The sequence below is a fragment of the Lithobates pipiens genome, unplaced genomic scaffold (assembly GCF_037356315.1).
Source record: "Lithobates pipiens isolate NorthernLeopardFrog02 unplaced genomic scaffold, aLitPip1_a1.2 Scaffold_16, whole genome shotgun sequence".
NCBI classification, from domain to species: Eukaryota; Metazoa; Chordata; class Amphibia; order Anura; family Ranidae; genus Lithobates; species Lithobates pipiens.
The window spans coordinates 63,595,386-63,608,117 of record NW_027507748.1 but is presented as its reverse complement, the minus strand read 5'-3'; the positions used below and the strand labels follow the sequence as shown (position 1 = coordinate 63,608,117).

The 12,732-nt window shown below is 46.8% G+C and overlaps 1 protein-coding gene across 1 annotated transcript in view; it reads left to right on the top strand.

Moving 5' to 3' along the window:
* Positions 1-1,786: 1,786 nt before the first annotated feature.
* Positions 1,787-12,732, top strand: part of SOD1 (superoxide dismutase 1) — a 31,449-nt gene continuing 20,503 nt past the window's right edge. Inside the window, exons 1-2 of the mRNA XM_077479996.1 lie at positions 1,787-2,113; positions 8,877-8,973. Of these exons, the coding sequence (XP_077336122.1) occupies positions 2,051-2,113; positions 8,877-8,973 (160 nt within the window). The 5' untranslated portion in view covers positions 1,787-2,050. The remainder of the gene's footprint in view (positions 2,114-8,876; positions 8,974-12,732) is intronic.

Genomic DNA, 12,732 nt, shown 5'->3' with positions numbered 1-12,732 from the left:
AGTACCCATCAGTGCAGCCTTTCAGTGCCCATCAGTGTCACCTATCATTGCCGTCTATCAATGCCCATCAGTGCCACCTCATTGGTGCCACCTCATCAGTGCCCGTCAGTGCAGCCTCATCAGTGAAGGAGAAAACTTACTTATTTACTTTTTTAACAGAAACTTTTAAATTTTTAAAAATTTTAGGTCTTTTGGTTATTTGTTTAGCCAAAAAAAAAGAAAAACACAGAGGTGATCAAATGCCACCAAAAAAAAACTGTATTTGTGGGAACAAAATGATAAAAATTCTGTTTGTGTACAGTGTTGTATGACCACGCAATTGTCATTTAAAAAGTGACAACGCTGAAAGCTGAAAATTGGCCTGGGCAGGAGGGGGAGGGGGGGGGGGTGCCTGGTATTGAAGTAGTTAAAAACTTGAAGATTTCATAGGAATGGGCTAGAAATACATGAAATGCAATGTGGGGACTGGAGAGGTCTGTATGACCTCACAGTGTGAGCAGACACACAGGAACATGTACGACACTTTTTATTTGGTGTTTATGATTGGGGAGACGTTCATGTTGGATAACCCCGCCCCCCACCACCACCGCCGTAGTAAAATTTTCTGCAACTCATGCAGAAAGCAAACCCCGTCACTTCCGGTGCGGCTCTGTCACTGAAACAGCTGATGGCGGGGCTTTACCGCGCATGCGCCACTTCACTGCTATTAACAGCGCATGCGTGGGAGCTAATCGCGCTACACAAGCTGACGGCGGGGCATTACTGCACATGCACGATTTCACGGGCCTTGAACGCGCATGTGCGGGAGCTGGTTGGGAAATATTATGCTCTCGCGCTGTAATCGCGCATGCGTGAATCTTATGCATGTCCAGGGTCCAGAAAAATGATGGACTCGAGGGGGCAGACGGGGGCAGAGAGTTGGTGGGAGGGGGAGATAGAGCGGAGCTTGGAGAGGGGGGCGGGCCCCCGTGCATAGCACTGAGAACACGTACAGTACATTGTTCTGCCACTGTGCCCGTCAAACGCCTCACTGTGCCCAGCAAATGCCTCACTGTGCCCAGCAAATGCCACCTCACTGCGCCCAGAAAACGCCTCACTGTGCCTAGCAAACGCCCCCTTTACTGTGTCCAGCAAACGCCTCACTGTGCCCAGCAAACGCCACCTCACTGTGCCCAGAAAATTCCCTCACTGCGTCCAGAAAACGCTGCCTCACTGCACCCAGAACACGCCTCACTGTGCCCAGAAAACGCCGCCTCAATGTACCCAGCAAACGCTGCCTCACTGTGCCCATGAAACCCTGCCTCACTGCACCCAGCAAACGCCTCACTGTGCCCAGCAAACGAGGCCTCGTTGTGCCCAGAAAACGCCTCAATGTGCCCAGCAAACGCCGCCTCACTGTCCCCATAAAACGCCTCGCTGTGCCCAGAAAACGCTGCCTCACTGTGCCCAGCAAACGCCTCACTGTGCCCAGAAAACGCTGCCTCACTGTGCCCAGCAAACGCCTCACTGTCCCCATAAAACGCCTCGCTGTGCCCAGAAAACGCCTCACTGTCCCCATAAAACGCCTCGCTGTGTCCAGAAAACGCTGCCTCACTGTGCCCAGCAAACGCTGCCTCACTGTGCCCAGCAAACGCCTCCCACCAATTCTCTGCCTCCTCCCGCCCCCTCGAGTCCATAATCTTTCTGGACATGCAAAAGATTCGCACATGCGCATACCAGTTCTCGACCAGCTTTTGCGCATGCGCGATCAAGCGCCGTGAAATTGCGCATGCGCAGTAAAGCCTCGCCGTCAGCTTGTATGCATGCGCTGTTAATAGCAGTGAAGTGGAGAGTCGCAGAAAATTTTACTACACCGCTGCCTGTGCCGCTCACTCTGACAGACAACTGTCAGTCTCCGCAGCGGGTGACCTCACGTGACCTCCCCTGTGTGTGGTTCGTCTGTTCATGCCCCTCGTGAGCTGTGTTTCCATTTGTTGGTACTCCGGTGACGTCAGGGTGCTTATATAAGAACGGGACGCCCTCTTCTCATCCTGATACGCGCTCTGCAGAGATGAAGGCTATCTGTGTTCTGAAGGGAAGCTCTGAGGTGACCGGCGTGGTCCGCTTTGAACAGGTGAGTATCGCCCTCTGTGCCCGGGGTGTGAGCTCACCCCACTCCTCTGCTTGTCACGGCTGGGCCCGGCCTGCTGCGTCATGTGAGGGCCCCGGGGTGGTGTACATTGTGGGGGCCCTGAGGGGTGGAGGGAACTGTCACGTGTCTGACTTATGCTGTCAATAGTGCTGCGTTGCCTGGCAGCTATGGCATTGCTGGTATCTGTGGGTCACCTGTGTGTAAGGGCTTCAGATTGTGATCTTCCATATAAGGGATTGCTGGGATTTGTAGTTCTCTACATAGTTGCCTAGGTCTCTAGTGCCGCCCACGCCCAAGTGACTGCAAGTGTGTGTTTGTTTTTCCTCTCATATGAAGGCCAGGCTACATTAGTAACACAACTTTGCAGTGCGACTTGCGGTGATGCAGAATGGCTGCAAATTGCATGCAACTGTAACAGGAATGCGGTGTGATTCTTGTCTGACTTGCATGCCACTACTGTCACTTGGCGTTCAGCTTAAGTGTTGGTTTATACACCAGAATCGCACAGGTCTGCGTTCCCTTGCCGTGTGTTTTTGTTTTGTTTTTGCAGCCCATTCATTTGAATGTGCTGGTATTAGACTGGAATGTACAAAGTGCATAAAATAAATAAATAAAAGCCACACCCAAATGCATGTTACTATGGTATTATGAGTCTGGCTCCTGCAAACACTGCATTTGCAATCTGCATTTTGGTGCCATTAATGTTTTGGCATCTGCAGGAGATCGCAAAGGCTGTTTGTCTTGAAGACAGTGTGTGGAGTGCACAAGGAATGCGCCTTCCCCCCCCCCCCCCCCACTTAAACATGCTTAAAGGGGTTGTGAACCCCCAAGGTTTTTCACCTTAATGTATTTTATGCATTGAGGTGTAAAACCTCCCATGATTCAGGAGCCCCCCTCCTCCCCTTTACTTGAACCCGGTCTTTACAGCAATGGGGATGAGCACACCAGCTCCAGTTGGCGTCACTGATCCTCATTGGATAGATTGATAGCCATGCAGCCATTGGCTCCTGCTGCTGTCAATCAAATCCAATGATTGGAAGGCGGGGTTTCGGCCTGCTGGCTATCAATAGATGCAGGACATGGGAGGGTGCCCCGAGGGAGAGCAGCTCTCAAATGGGGCACTGTAGAAGAGCTACCGTAGGAGCGCTGCTGAGGGATCTGGATCACTCTGTGCAAAACCAACTGCAGAGGAGGCAAGTATGACATCTATGTTTAAAAAAAGATGGCTACCCTTTAATTTATGTGGTGGCGAGTTATGTGACCTTGGAAAACCTTTCAGTCTCTTCCCCCTCAATTGCTCACCCAGAGTATACACTGTAACTGGGGGCTTGGATGGAATTACTTTTAGACTGCACACTGTAAAATGTTTAATACATCTGCAGCAGATTTGGTAGTTATAGTGGGTGTTGCCAACTCTTTCATGTTGGGTACCAGGTCCCTGGCACTGGGGTTCCTTTTGCTTGTTGGTATGAAGTGACTGGTACCAGTGGCACCTCGTGTGTCTGTAGAAGAATGACTTTCTATCACACACTTTCCCTAAAGGTGTTTATTTTACAGGGTGCTTATGTCTTGATCTTGCTGTAGCAGACATTGCCAGAGGATGATCTTTGAACTTGATGCGATACTTGCCTGCTTTTCAGTCTTTTATTGCACATTGAGAGAGAATTCTGGATGTTTTACCTGAGCTCCATGTCAGGCACTTGCATAAGCTTCTGCGTACACCTCTTGTAATCTGGGGCTGCAGGTTGCATAACCTGGAATGCTTTGTATTTGCTAATCCTCCCTTGGCAAGGAGCTGGCTTCCACTTATTTCAATGTTCAGCTTCAGTTTGCAGAAATCTTTCACCTGGGAGCCAAACAGACTATTTTAGTCCTAAAAAGGGTTGCTGTTGAAACATTTCTTCTCTTTGCTTGTGTGCTATATGGAAGAGGGTGGCTTCTCTGCCCCTCGCTGCCTCTAGTAGCATAAGGCTTTTTATCTAATTACTGTGAAGAGGGATTAGACGACCCCGGCTAGGCCTCTAAGCTTTGCAGAGACCGTAACTTGTCACAAGCTGCTCTTTGGACTTTACATTAAACAAAACTGTGTCAAAGGGACAAAACCAACAGGCAAACACAGGAAGGGTCGGATCAGATGTGAAAAGCTAAGCTTGGTGTAGCAGTCTCCTATGTGGATCTGCTAAAATGCCTTTTCATGAATGTGACTTGTGTCTATGTTAAAGTGGAATTGAAGTAGGAGTTCAGGCTCAACTAAAATCTGTAAATTGACAGGCATCCACTATCTAAGACTAACCGATCTCGTAAAGAAATCGCTATACATGGCTTTTCTGAATCTGCTCAGGAGCTGCTGGCGGCAGGTGCAGGAGAAGCAGCCCACAATGGGAGCCCCATAGTAAGCTTATGGGTGACGTCACATCCCGTTAATGTTGCATCCCGTTAATTTCCCAGCCGTTGGCTGTCTCCTGTACAGAGCTTGTGCCGCTACAACCTGCACTGCCTTAAGGAAAGGTTTGTATAGCAATTTTTTGCATTATAGGGCTTGATAGGTTAGTCTTGGCTTGTGAATCCAAGTAGATTTAGACACTTTAGTTTTGGGGTTAACTTCCATTTTAACAGTATCAATTTTGCTTACCTAGGTGGACGTAGCATTGATCTATCCCCCACTGACTTGAATATGGAGAACCGAGCAATCACTTGAGAGAGAATTCTGGATGTTTACCTGAACTACATTTCAGGCACTTGCATAAGTTTCTGCATACACCTCCTTGTAATCTGGGGCTGTAGGTTGCATAACCTGGACTGCTTTGTATTTGCTAATCCTCCCTTGGAGCTGATCACTCGGTTCTCACAGCTCTGTGAGCAGAGAGCTGGTGACTTAGTCCTGGCTCTCTGCTCTAAAACCCAGCCCACCCACTCCCTGTGAAGCAGACAAATTGTTGGACTAAAAAGCTGAACCACCAAGAAAGGGGATCTAAGGCAAAAATGGCTTACCCCAATGCTGCATCAAAGTGCCACCATTTAAGAGGACCTGTCATGCATTTTCTTTTTATATCCCTAGGGATGTTTATGTTCCTTCTGTATTAGGAATAAAAGTGACTTCCCCCCCCCCCCCCCCCCCCATACTCGTTCACAGGTGGGGGGCCAGGATCTGGGGGCCCCATTATTAAAGGTGGCTCCTGGGTTCCGATAAGCCCCCCCTGCACGCAGAACCCGACAACCAACGGCCAGGGTTGTCGGGAAGAGGCCCTTGTCCTCATCAACATGGGGACAAGGTGATTTGGGGTGGGGGGCTGCAGGACGCCCCTTCCCCAAAGCACCCACCCCCATGTTGAGGGCATGCGGCCTGGTATGGTTCAGGAGGAGGGGGGTTCTCATCGTCCCCACCCTCTTTCCTGACCAGCTGTGCTGCATGCTCATATAAGGGTCTGGTATGGCTTTTGGGGGGAACCCCCACGCCGTTTTTTACGTTGTAGGGAGTTCCCCTTCATATCCATACCAGACCTAAGGGCCTGGTATGCTCTTGGAGGGGTACCTATGCCAGTTTATTTAAAATGTGGGGTCAAGTTCCCCTTCGAGAGCGAGTATTCTGTGATTGGCCAACGTGGCCTGGGGGCAACTTGAAGCTATGCTTTAAAGTGGAGGCCCACCCGGAAAAGAGAATGCATTAAAAATTTGAAAGTCAGAAAAAAATTGAGAATTTTTTTTAACTTACCAGAAAATGCCTGTTGCTAGGCACATCATCCTAATCTGCCTCTTCCTCCTCCGCAGAGATCTTCTGTCTTCTCTCCTCCGTGCGGCATCTTCTGGGTAATGGGTCGCGCTGTGTTCTGGGAACTGTGTGTCCCAGAACACAGTGCGCTGCACGACTCGCGCAATGCGCAGTAGGAAATGGGCAGTGAAGCTGCAAGGCTCCACTGCCTGTTTCCCTTAGCCAAAATGGCGGTGCAGAGGGACGGGTCATGCCTCGGGCGGCCAACATTGCGGGCGCCCTGGACAGGTAAGTGTGCTTTATTAAAAGTCAGCAGCTACAGTGTTTGCAGCTGCTGACTTTTAAATTATTGGGTTTTTATTTTTTTGTTTTTTAAACCGGCCCTCCTCTTTAAGTTGCCCCAAATCGTGCTGTGATTCATGGGCAAGTCATGTCCAAGTTGCCTCCCAAAGTCGTGCTGCAAGTCGTTTTGCCCCTCTGTGAATGGACTCTTAATGGTATGTTGGAAAGGATTCCATAATAGGTTAATGAGTCATGTTCTATGGCAGTTGAATTTGCTATGTAATGATGACTCTGCTTTTTTTTTTTTTTTTAAACCCTTTTGTGGATTGGGAAATGCTGTCAATCTATTGAAGTTCTGTATGTTATTTGCCTTGAAAGATAATTTCACCTTTTAAGAAAATAAATGCACATTTTATTTTTATTTTTTGCTGGTTAAAGTGCGTTTAAAAAAAAAAGTATTAGCAGCCTGGAAAGCCTTGCACCCACTATGTGCAGATCATGGGTGCTATGCAGGGTTCCTGCAGACTATCGGTGTATCTGTCTGCTCATAGTGGCAAGCAGTTACACAAGTCAAACTACCTAGAGCGTTCACCAGTGCTCTGGTAGTTCATTGAAAACTACAAGCTGACAGGCTTAATGATATAAAGAACTCAACCTGCACCGAGCACCCAACTGATTCTGTAGTGAAATAGACTATTTCATCGTGACTGGGTGAAATTATTTATTTCAGTATATAAGGTGAATTAACTGCTAAGTGTGGAATTTAAGACTTGCCTGGATGTAAGATGTCCGCTGCTGACTTCATGTGTCTATTGAGCCACATAGCTGCCATATTGGAATGGATAGCGCATGCAATAAGCAGTTTTTTGTTCGCAAAGTCACTTCTGTTGCATTTTCTGATGGGTAGTGATATTCTGATAGAACACCAGCCGATGGCGAGGAAGGGGCAGGCCCCAGCTGGTTTGTATTTCAGGTCTTTGCAAGCTGAGACTGGGAAGACTTAAAGGGGTTGTAAAGGTAAAAAAAATTTTTTACCTTAGTGCATTCTATGCATTAAGGTGAAAAACATCAGACTATGCCAGCGACCCCAGCCCCCACCCCTGTTTTACTTACTTGACCCTTTGAAAGTCCTGCGCTCGCCTCATCCCCTTTGCCACTCAGCCTGGCCGTTGATTGGCTAGAGTGGTTAGATCGGAAGTGGCACAGCCATTGGCTCACGCTGCTGTCAATCACATCCAATGACATTGCGCCGGGGGTGTGGTGATGTAGTGATAGTGAGTGGCTATAGTCGCTGGCTGTATCATGGGAGGGCCCGCAAGCACTTCTTACCATGTGAGGGAGCTCGCATGAACGTGAAGTACTTGCAGGGGGAAGCTCAGACAGCTGCTGAGGGACCCCAGAAGACCAGGTTCGGGGCCACTCTGCAAAATGAGCTGCACAGTGGAGGCATATATAACGTGTTAAATCCCTTTACAGTCCCTTTTTTAAAAACGGCTGGATGTCTGCCGTGCCCTCTGCAAGCATGAAACAAGTGGTGGGAGCAGGAGCCACAGGCCCAGTTGAGCGTGGGCTCCTGGTCCTTTTTCGTCCTTTTACTTCAGGCTGTTTTTTTTTTTTTTTTCCTCCCCTCCTTTATGATGCTGAGTAGTATGGGGTAGGAGGGGAGCGTGCTCTACTCAAGGTTTAGTAGCAAAGTGCGTGGTTGAGGAGGTGATCAAAGATAAAGATTACAAAAAAAAAAAAATTCTTCTACATACTAATCATCTTTGGTGGATGAGATGATGTCCCCATCAGATCCTGGCAGGGGTTAGCACAGAGGCGGGTGGAGATACAGGGGTACAAGAGCAGATAAGTTGGGAGAGGGGTAATGCTAGACGGCAATGAGCAAGGTTCAGCAGGTCCTATTGGGGGCGTTAGTAGCAGGGTGACTAATATATCTAAACACAAGCTAAATTGGCAATTCCCAATTACAGCCTCAATAACCAACAAACTAAAGTGGCACGCTTGCATAAAAGTTAAAGGTGTACCATTTGTACATGGTCAACAAGTGTGACTTCAAGTCCATACTATCTTGGCAACGCTCCCCATGTAGTCTGGGCATTCAGGGGGATCCACTTTATTTATTTATTTTTCCCTCACAAATTCTTAAACTTATGTATAGCCTGTGGCCCTCTCAGATCTTGTACAGTTTGACACCCCCCCTTCTTTGCTAGGGAGATTGCTTGATTGCAAGCCTGCCAGTAAAATGCACCAGGGTGTGTAAAAAATCTGCACATTTTTAGGAAAGGTAATTAAGGGGGACAAATCAAAGTTTCAGTTTCTAATCTCGCTGCAAAATTGAAATGTGCTCATATGGTGTTCTCTAAATGCACTGCGGGGGTATTAACAATAATGAATTACAACGCACTAGTTTAAATGTATATTAAAAGGACACTGACGGTTCAGTGCTTTAAGAGCTCTAGAAGTACATTGATTTTGCCTTGTTCCACCTGCGCAAAGTGATTGCAGACTGACCTTAGTTGAACTTCAAAGCCCATGTAAACCAGTCCTAATGGTGGTCTTTGTGTTTGACTCACTGATTCAAAGGGTTCTTTTGTAAACGTTACCTCTCCAGGCCAGGCAGTGTCGTTGAGAGGTGATTCTGTCGCTTGCTAGTAGAGATGGTATAGGGCTGACCAGTGTTAGTTTCTCATTTGTGTATTCATGTCCTATTTCTGATGTGGGTTGCATGCTAATAATTTTCTTTCAACCTAGGAAGAAGATGGACCAGTAACCGTTACCGGTCAAATCACTGGCCTGACTGATGGGAAGCATGGCTTTCATATCCATGCATATGGCGATAACACTAACGGTATGTGCGGTTACTTGGAAATCACTCTGCCTGCTGTGATTGCTTGCCGTTGCCGGATGACTTTCATAATGGTGTTTTGGCTTTTAAAATGATTCTAAAGGCACTTTTTTTTTTTTTTTTTTTTTTTGGTGCTGGTACAAATACCAAAAATCTTCCTTTATCCTGAAAACTGATAACGAAGCAGACCGAAAGTGACTATTAAACATTTTTATACAGGAGATGGTCAGACTGTGGAGATGGTACAGGAGATCAATGCAACCTCACCAGTGCCTGTCAGATGCAGCCTGTGTCCCCATTGCAGCCAGTGAGGAGAGCTGCCGCCTGTTTGATTACAGCGCCAGGAACGTCACTGCTTTCATTTCAATAGCTGTGCTCCCTGCTGCGTGCCGTCATACAGCCCCTCCCCCCTTGTCCGGGCACTTTGATAGACAGATCACCCATCCCAGGATTGGGTAATCAAACAGGCAACGGCTCTCCTCTATTCTACGATATGGAAAGCACCCCTGATAGGCTGCACCAGGGGCGAGGGGTGGAACCCTGCTCCATTATTGGCTTCTTTTTTTTTTTTTTTTGGCAAATTTCCAAAAAGGCAATTTACAGCCGAAATTTCAGTGCATCCAATTACCAGTTCTCCTGCCCTTGAATGTATCTGTATTCTGTGCATACAAGCTAAAGAAATGAGGAGAGAGTCTTTCTTTACAGGCCCAGCTCTGCAGCCAGCTATTGCTGAAATTTGTCGAACTGCAGCGAATTCGTGACCCAAATCTCCAGACTAGCTCTGATTTCAATCCATATGTGTAGAGTAATGGAACAAAAGAGCTGCCACCACTGGAAATTCTATCTCTTTATTAAATCTTGACCAAGTTAAAATGACAGCTGACATTTTGTTTTTTCACAGATCAGAGTGGCCTTCCTTCCTCCCTCCTTGCCATATGTGCAGTTTTTTGTAGCAGGGTGGATTTGGTTTAAATAGCCAGCAAAAGGGCTAGCTTTAAATCAACTCCATTTAGATTTTAACTTTTGTGCAACTGTCATCTGTTCTGCAGTGCCTCCTATTCTGACCCACTATTGACTCACCAACAGTCCCATTCACTGAGATGGCTGGTGATGCAGCAGTGCCTTAACAGGGTGAGGGATGTGGCAGCAGTAGGTGAGTGGATGCCTGCTAACAGGCACTGCCATGATGGATCTGAAATGACAGGCTCTCTTTAAATGTAAGAGCTTACTCTTGCTGGTAGTTACAATCTTTAATATTTGCAGACAAAATGAAGGTTTCATATTTAGAATAAGCTGCCAGGTTGGTAAAATATATCAGAACCGATTCAATCACAGTTTGTAGTGTACACAGATTTTCAAAACAATGGGATAAAATATTCCTGAACTTTGTTGTTTATCTCATGATTACTGTGAGATTGTGTGCATCAACGCAGTGCCTTTTATCTCACATGCAGAGCTTGGATTCATTGAATGAGTTTACCAAAAATGTAAATATTGCAGAATATACAGCCTCATGTTGCATAACTTGGCTCCATTTCATGCTAAATAAATTAATGTATCCTAAATAGGAAATGCTTTAGCGTTTTTTTTTTTTTGGGGGGGGGGGGGGTTCTTCTCCAAAAGCACTTTATTAAAATAAAGCAAACAAATCTGAATTTAATTTCGTTTTTTCGATCATTGATTTTTATAAACTGTCTTGTAGCAAAGCCCGGAGAGCTTAAGCTGCTCACAGGGCTCCTCACTCACATGCTCTTCAAAAGGACCATTTGAGGCACTTGCTCGGGCCTCTCTACTAGCCAAAATTCAATCCTTCATTTGATGCAAGACTTGGAACATGGACTCCACTGTCTACCCCAGGGAAGGGACTCCTCACTCAATACCTTGTGGATTTGGGAACTTGCAATGTCTAGTTTTGCTTCTGTGGGTCAGACACCCCAGGCATGTTTGGTCAGTGGTCTCAAACTCTACCCAAAACTACCAAAATCTTCTAAAGGATAGTTGTATTTGCAGACAGCCCTTAACCATCTTATCCAAGGCAGTACTTCTGGAAGACCAGTTAAAAGGATTCTGTTCAAACCTGTTTATGGTACCTAAAGGGATATTCATCCCATCCTGAACCTAAAAAGCACACTCCTATTCCAGCTTTGTATGTATGGATTTTGCAAGGTCGGTTTTCTGAGACAAGGGAAATGCCTAGCATACCTGGACATCCAATAATTCCATTTACATAGGTTAAAAACATGCCCATACAGTTCAACAAAAAAAGAGAAATCGCATACTCAGTTCTTCCAGAGGAAGGCAAAAACCCAGCAAAGCATGATCTAATTTGCTACAGCAGGGGGAAATCCTTCCTGATCTCCCTGAGAGGTAATCTGATATTCCCTGGATCAGTGTTGCCTATAAGTTATTACCCAGTTAAATAATGTAAATTTAGGGCTGGTTCACGCTGCGATGCCAGACGTTGCATGTGATTTGATCTGCATTGCTGTGCAGATCACATGCATGGAGGTTAGTAAGTAAATCCAATGGAAGGATCTGGGACTTGGACCAATTGATCTGTAGTCCAGAGTACTCCCCAAATTGCTTTTTATACACTTCAAAGATGCTTGAAGGGAAGGGCCAGTGTCAGCATATAGACTGAGGACCTCGGTCACCTGTTCCATGTGGGGTTCTACAGCCAGGGCATACAGTAGTGTGGAGATGGGGCAGCCCTGGTGTGTGCCTTGGGAAAGAGCAAACGGGGTCTGAAATCCTACCATTAACTTGGGTTCGGGCAGTGGGAGCCTATAAGATGAGTTGGAGCCATTTGATAAATTTGGGACTGAAGCCAAACCTATGGAGACATTCCCACAGGTAACTTCATTCCACTGAGTCAAATGCCTTGGTGGTGTCCAGGCTGACCACTACCCTGGATCCAATGTTTTGTGTTGCCTGGAGATTCATGAAGAGCCTCTGGAGATTAAACACTGTCTTGGATATGAACCCTGTCTGGTCAGGGTGTAGTAGACTGAGAATCCCTTTGTTTAGCCGCAGGGCAAGAATTTTGGCTAGTATCTTAACATCTAATTGTAGGAGGGAGATAGGGCAGTATGACTCAGAGTGGATCTTTTCCTAGTTTGGGTATTAAAACCCCCAGAGCTTCTCCCATGGATGCTGGAAGGGTGGCAGTCAAACATGTGGGTATATAAAACTTGCAATTGGGGGGGGGGGGGGGTGTATAAGGACCTTGCTGAATGGGTCGTAGGTGTAGTCTGTCGTAACCTGACGCTTTTGAGGGTGGGAGGTGTGCTACTGCATCTGCTATGAGGTCAGTTGTAATGGGAGCCTCGAGCAGTTTAACCTGGGAGAGGGTGAGAGTGGGAAAGTCAATGTCCTGAAGGAATTGTCTGTCTGGTGAGTAATGGGCAGTGTATAGGTTAGAGTAAAACTGCCTAAACTCATCTGCTACTTGAGAGGGTTCTTTGATCATATCCCCAGAGACCGACTGAAGCTTTACAACTACTGGGGTCTATGGTCAAGATGGGCCATGTAATTTGCCTGCATGTTCACTGTGCTCAGATATGCTGTTTACTAAAAGATTCCCCTTTTGGCCTTTTTCAAAGTTTAAATGGTCAGTGAGCCTAGATTGCAGTCTCATGAGGGAGGCATTGGCTGCTGATGGGTCAGTGATGAGTCTGTTCACAGGATCTCCGCTGTTCCTCCGCGTGTTGATGCAGTCTTTGGAGGAGGCTTTGTGTCAATGCAGGAGAGGATCATGCAGGC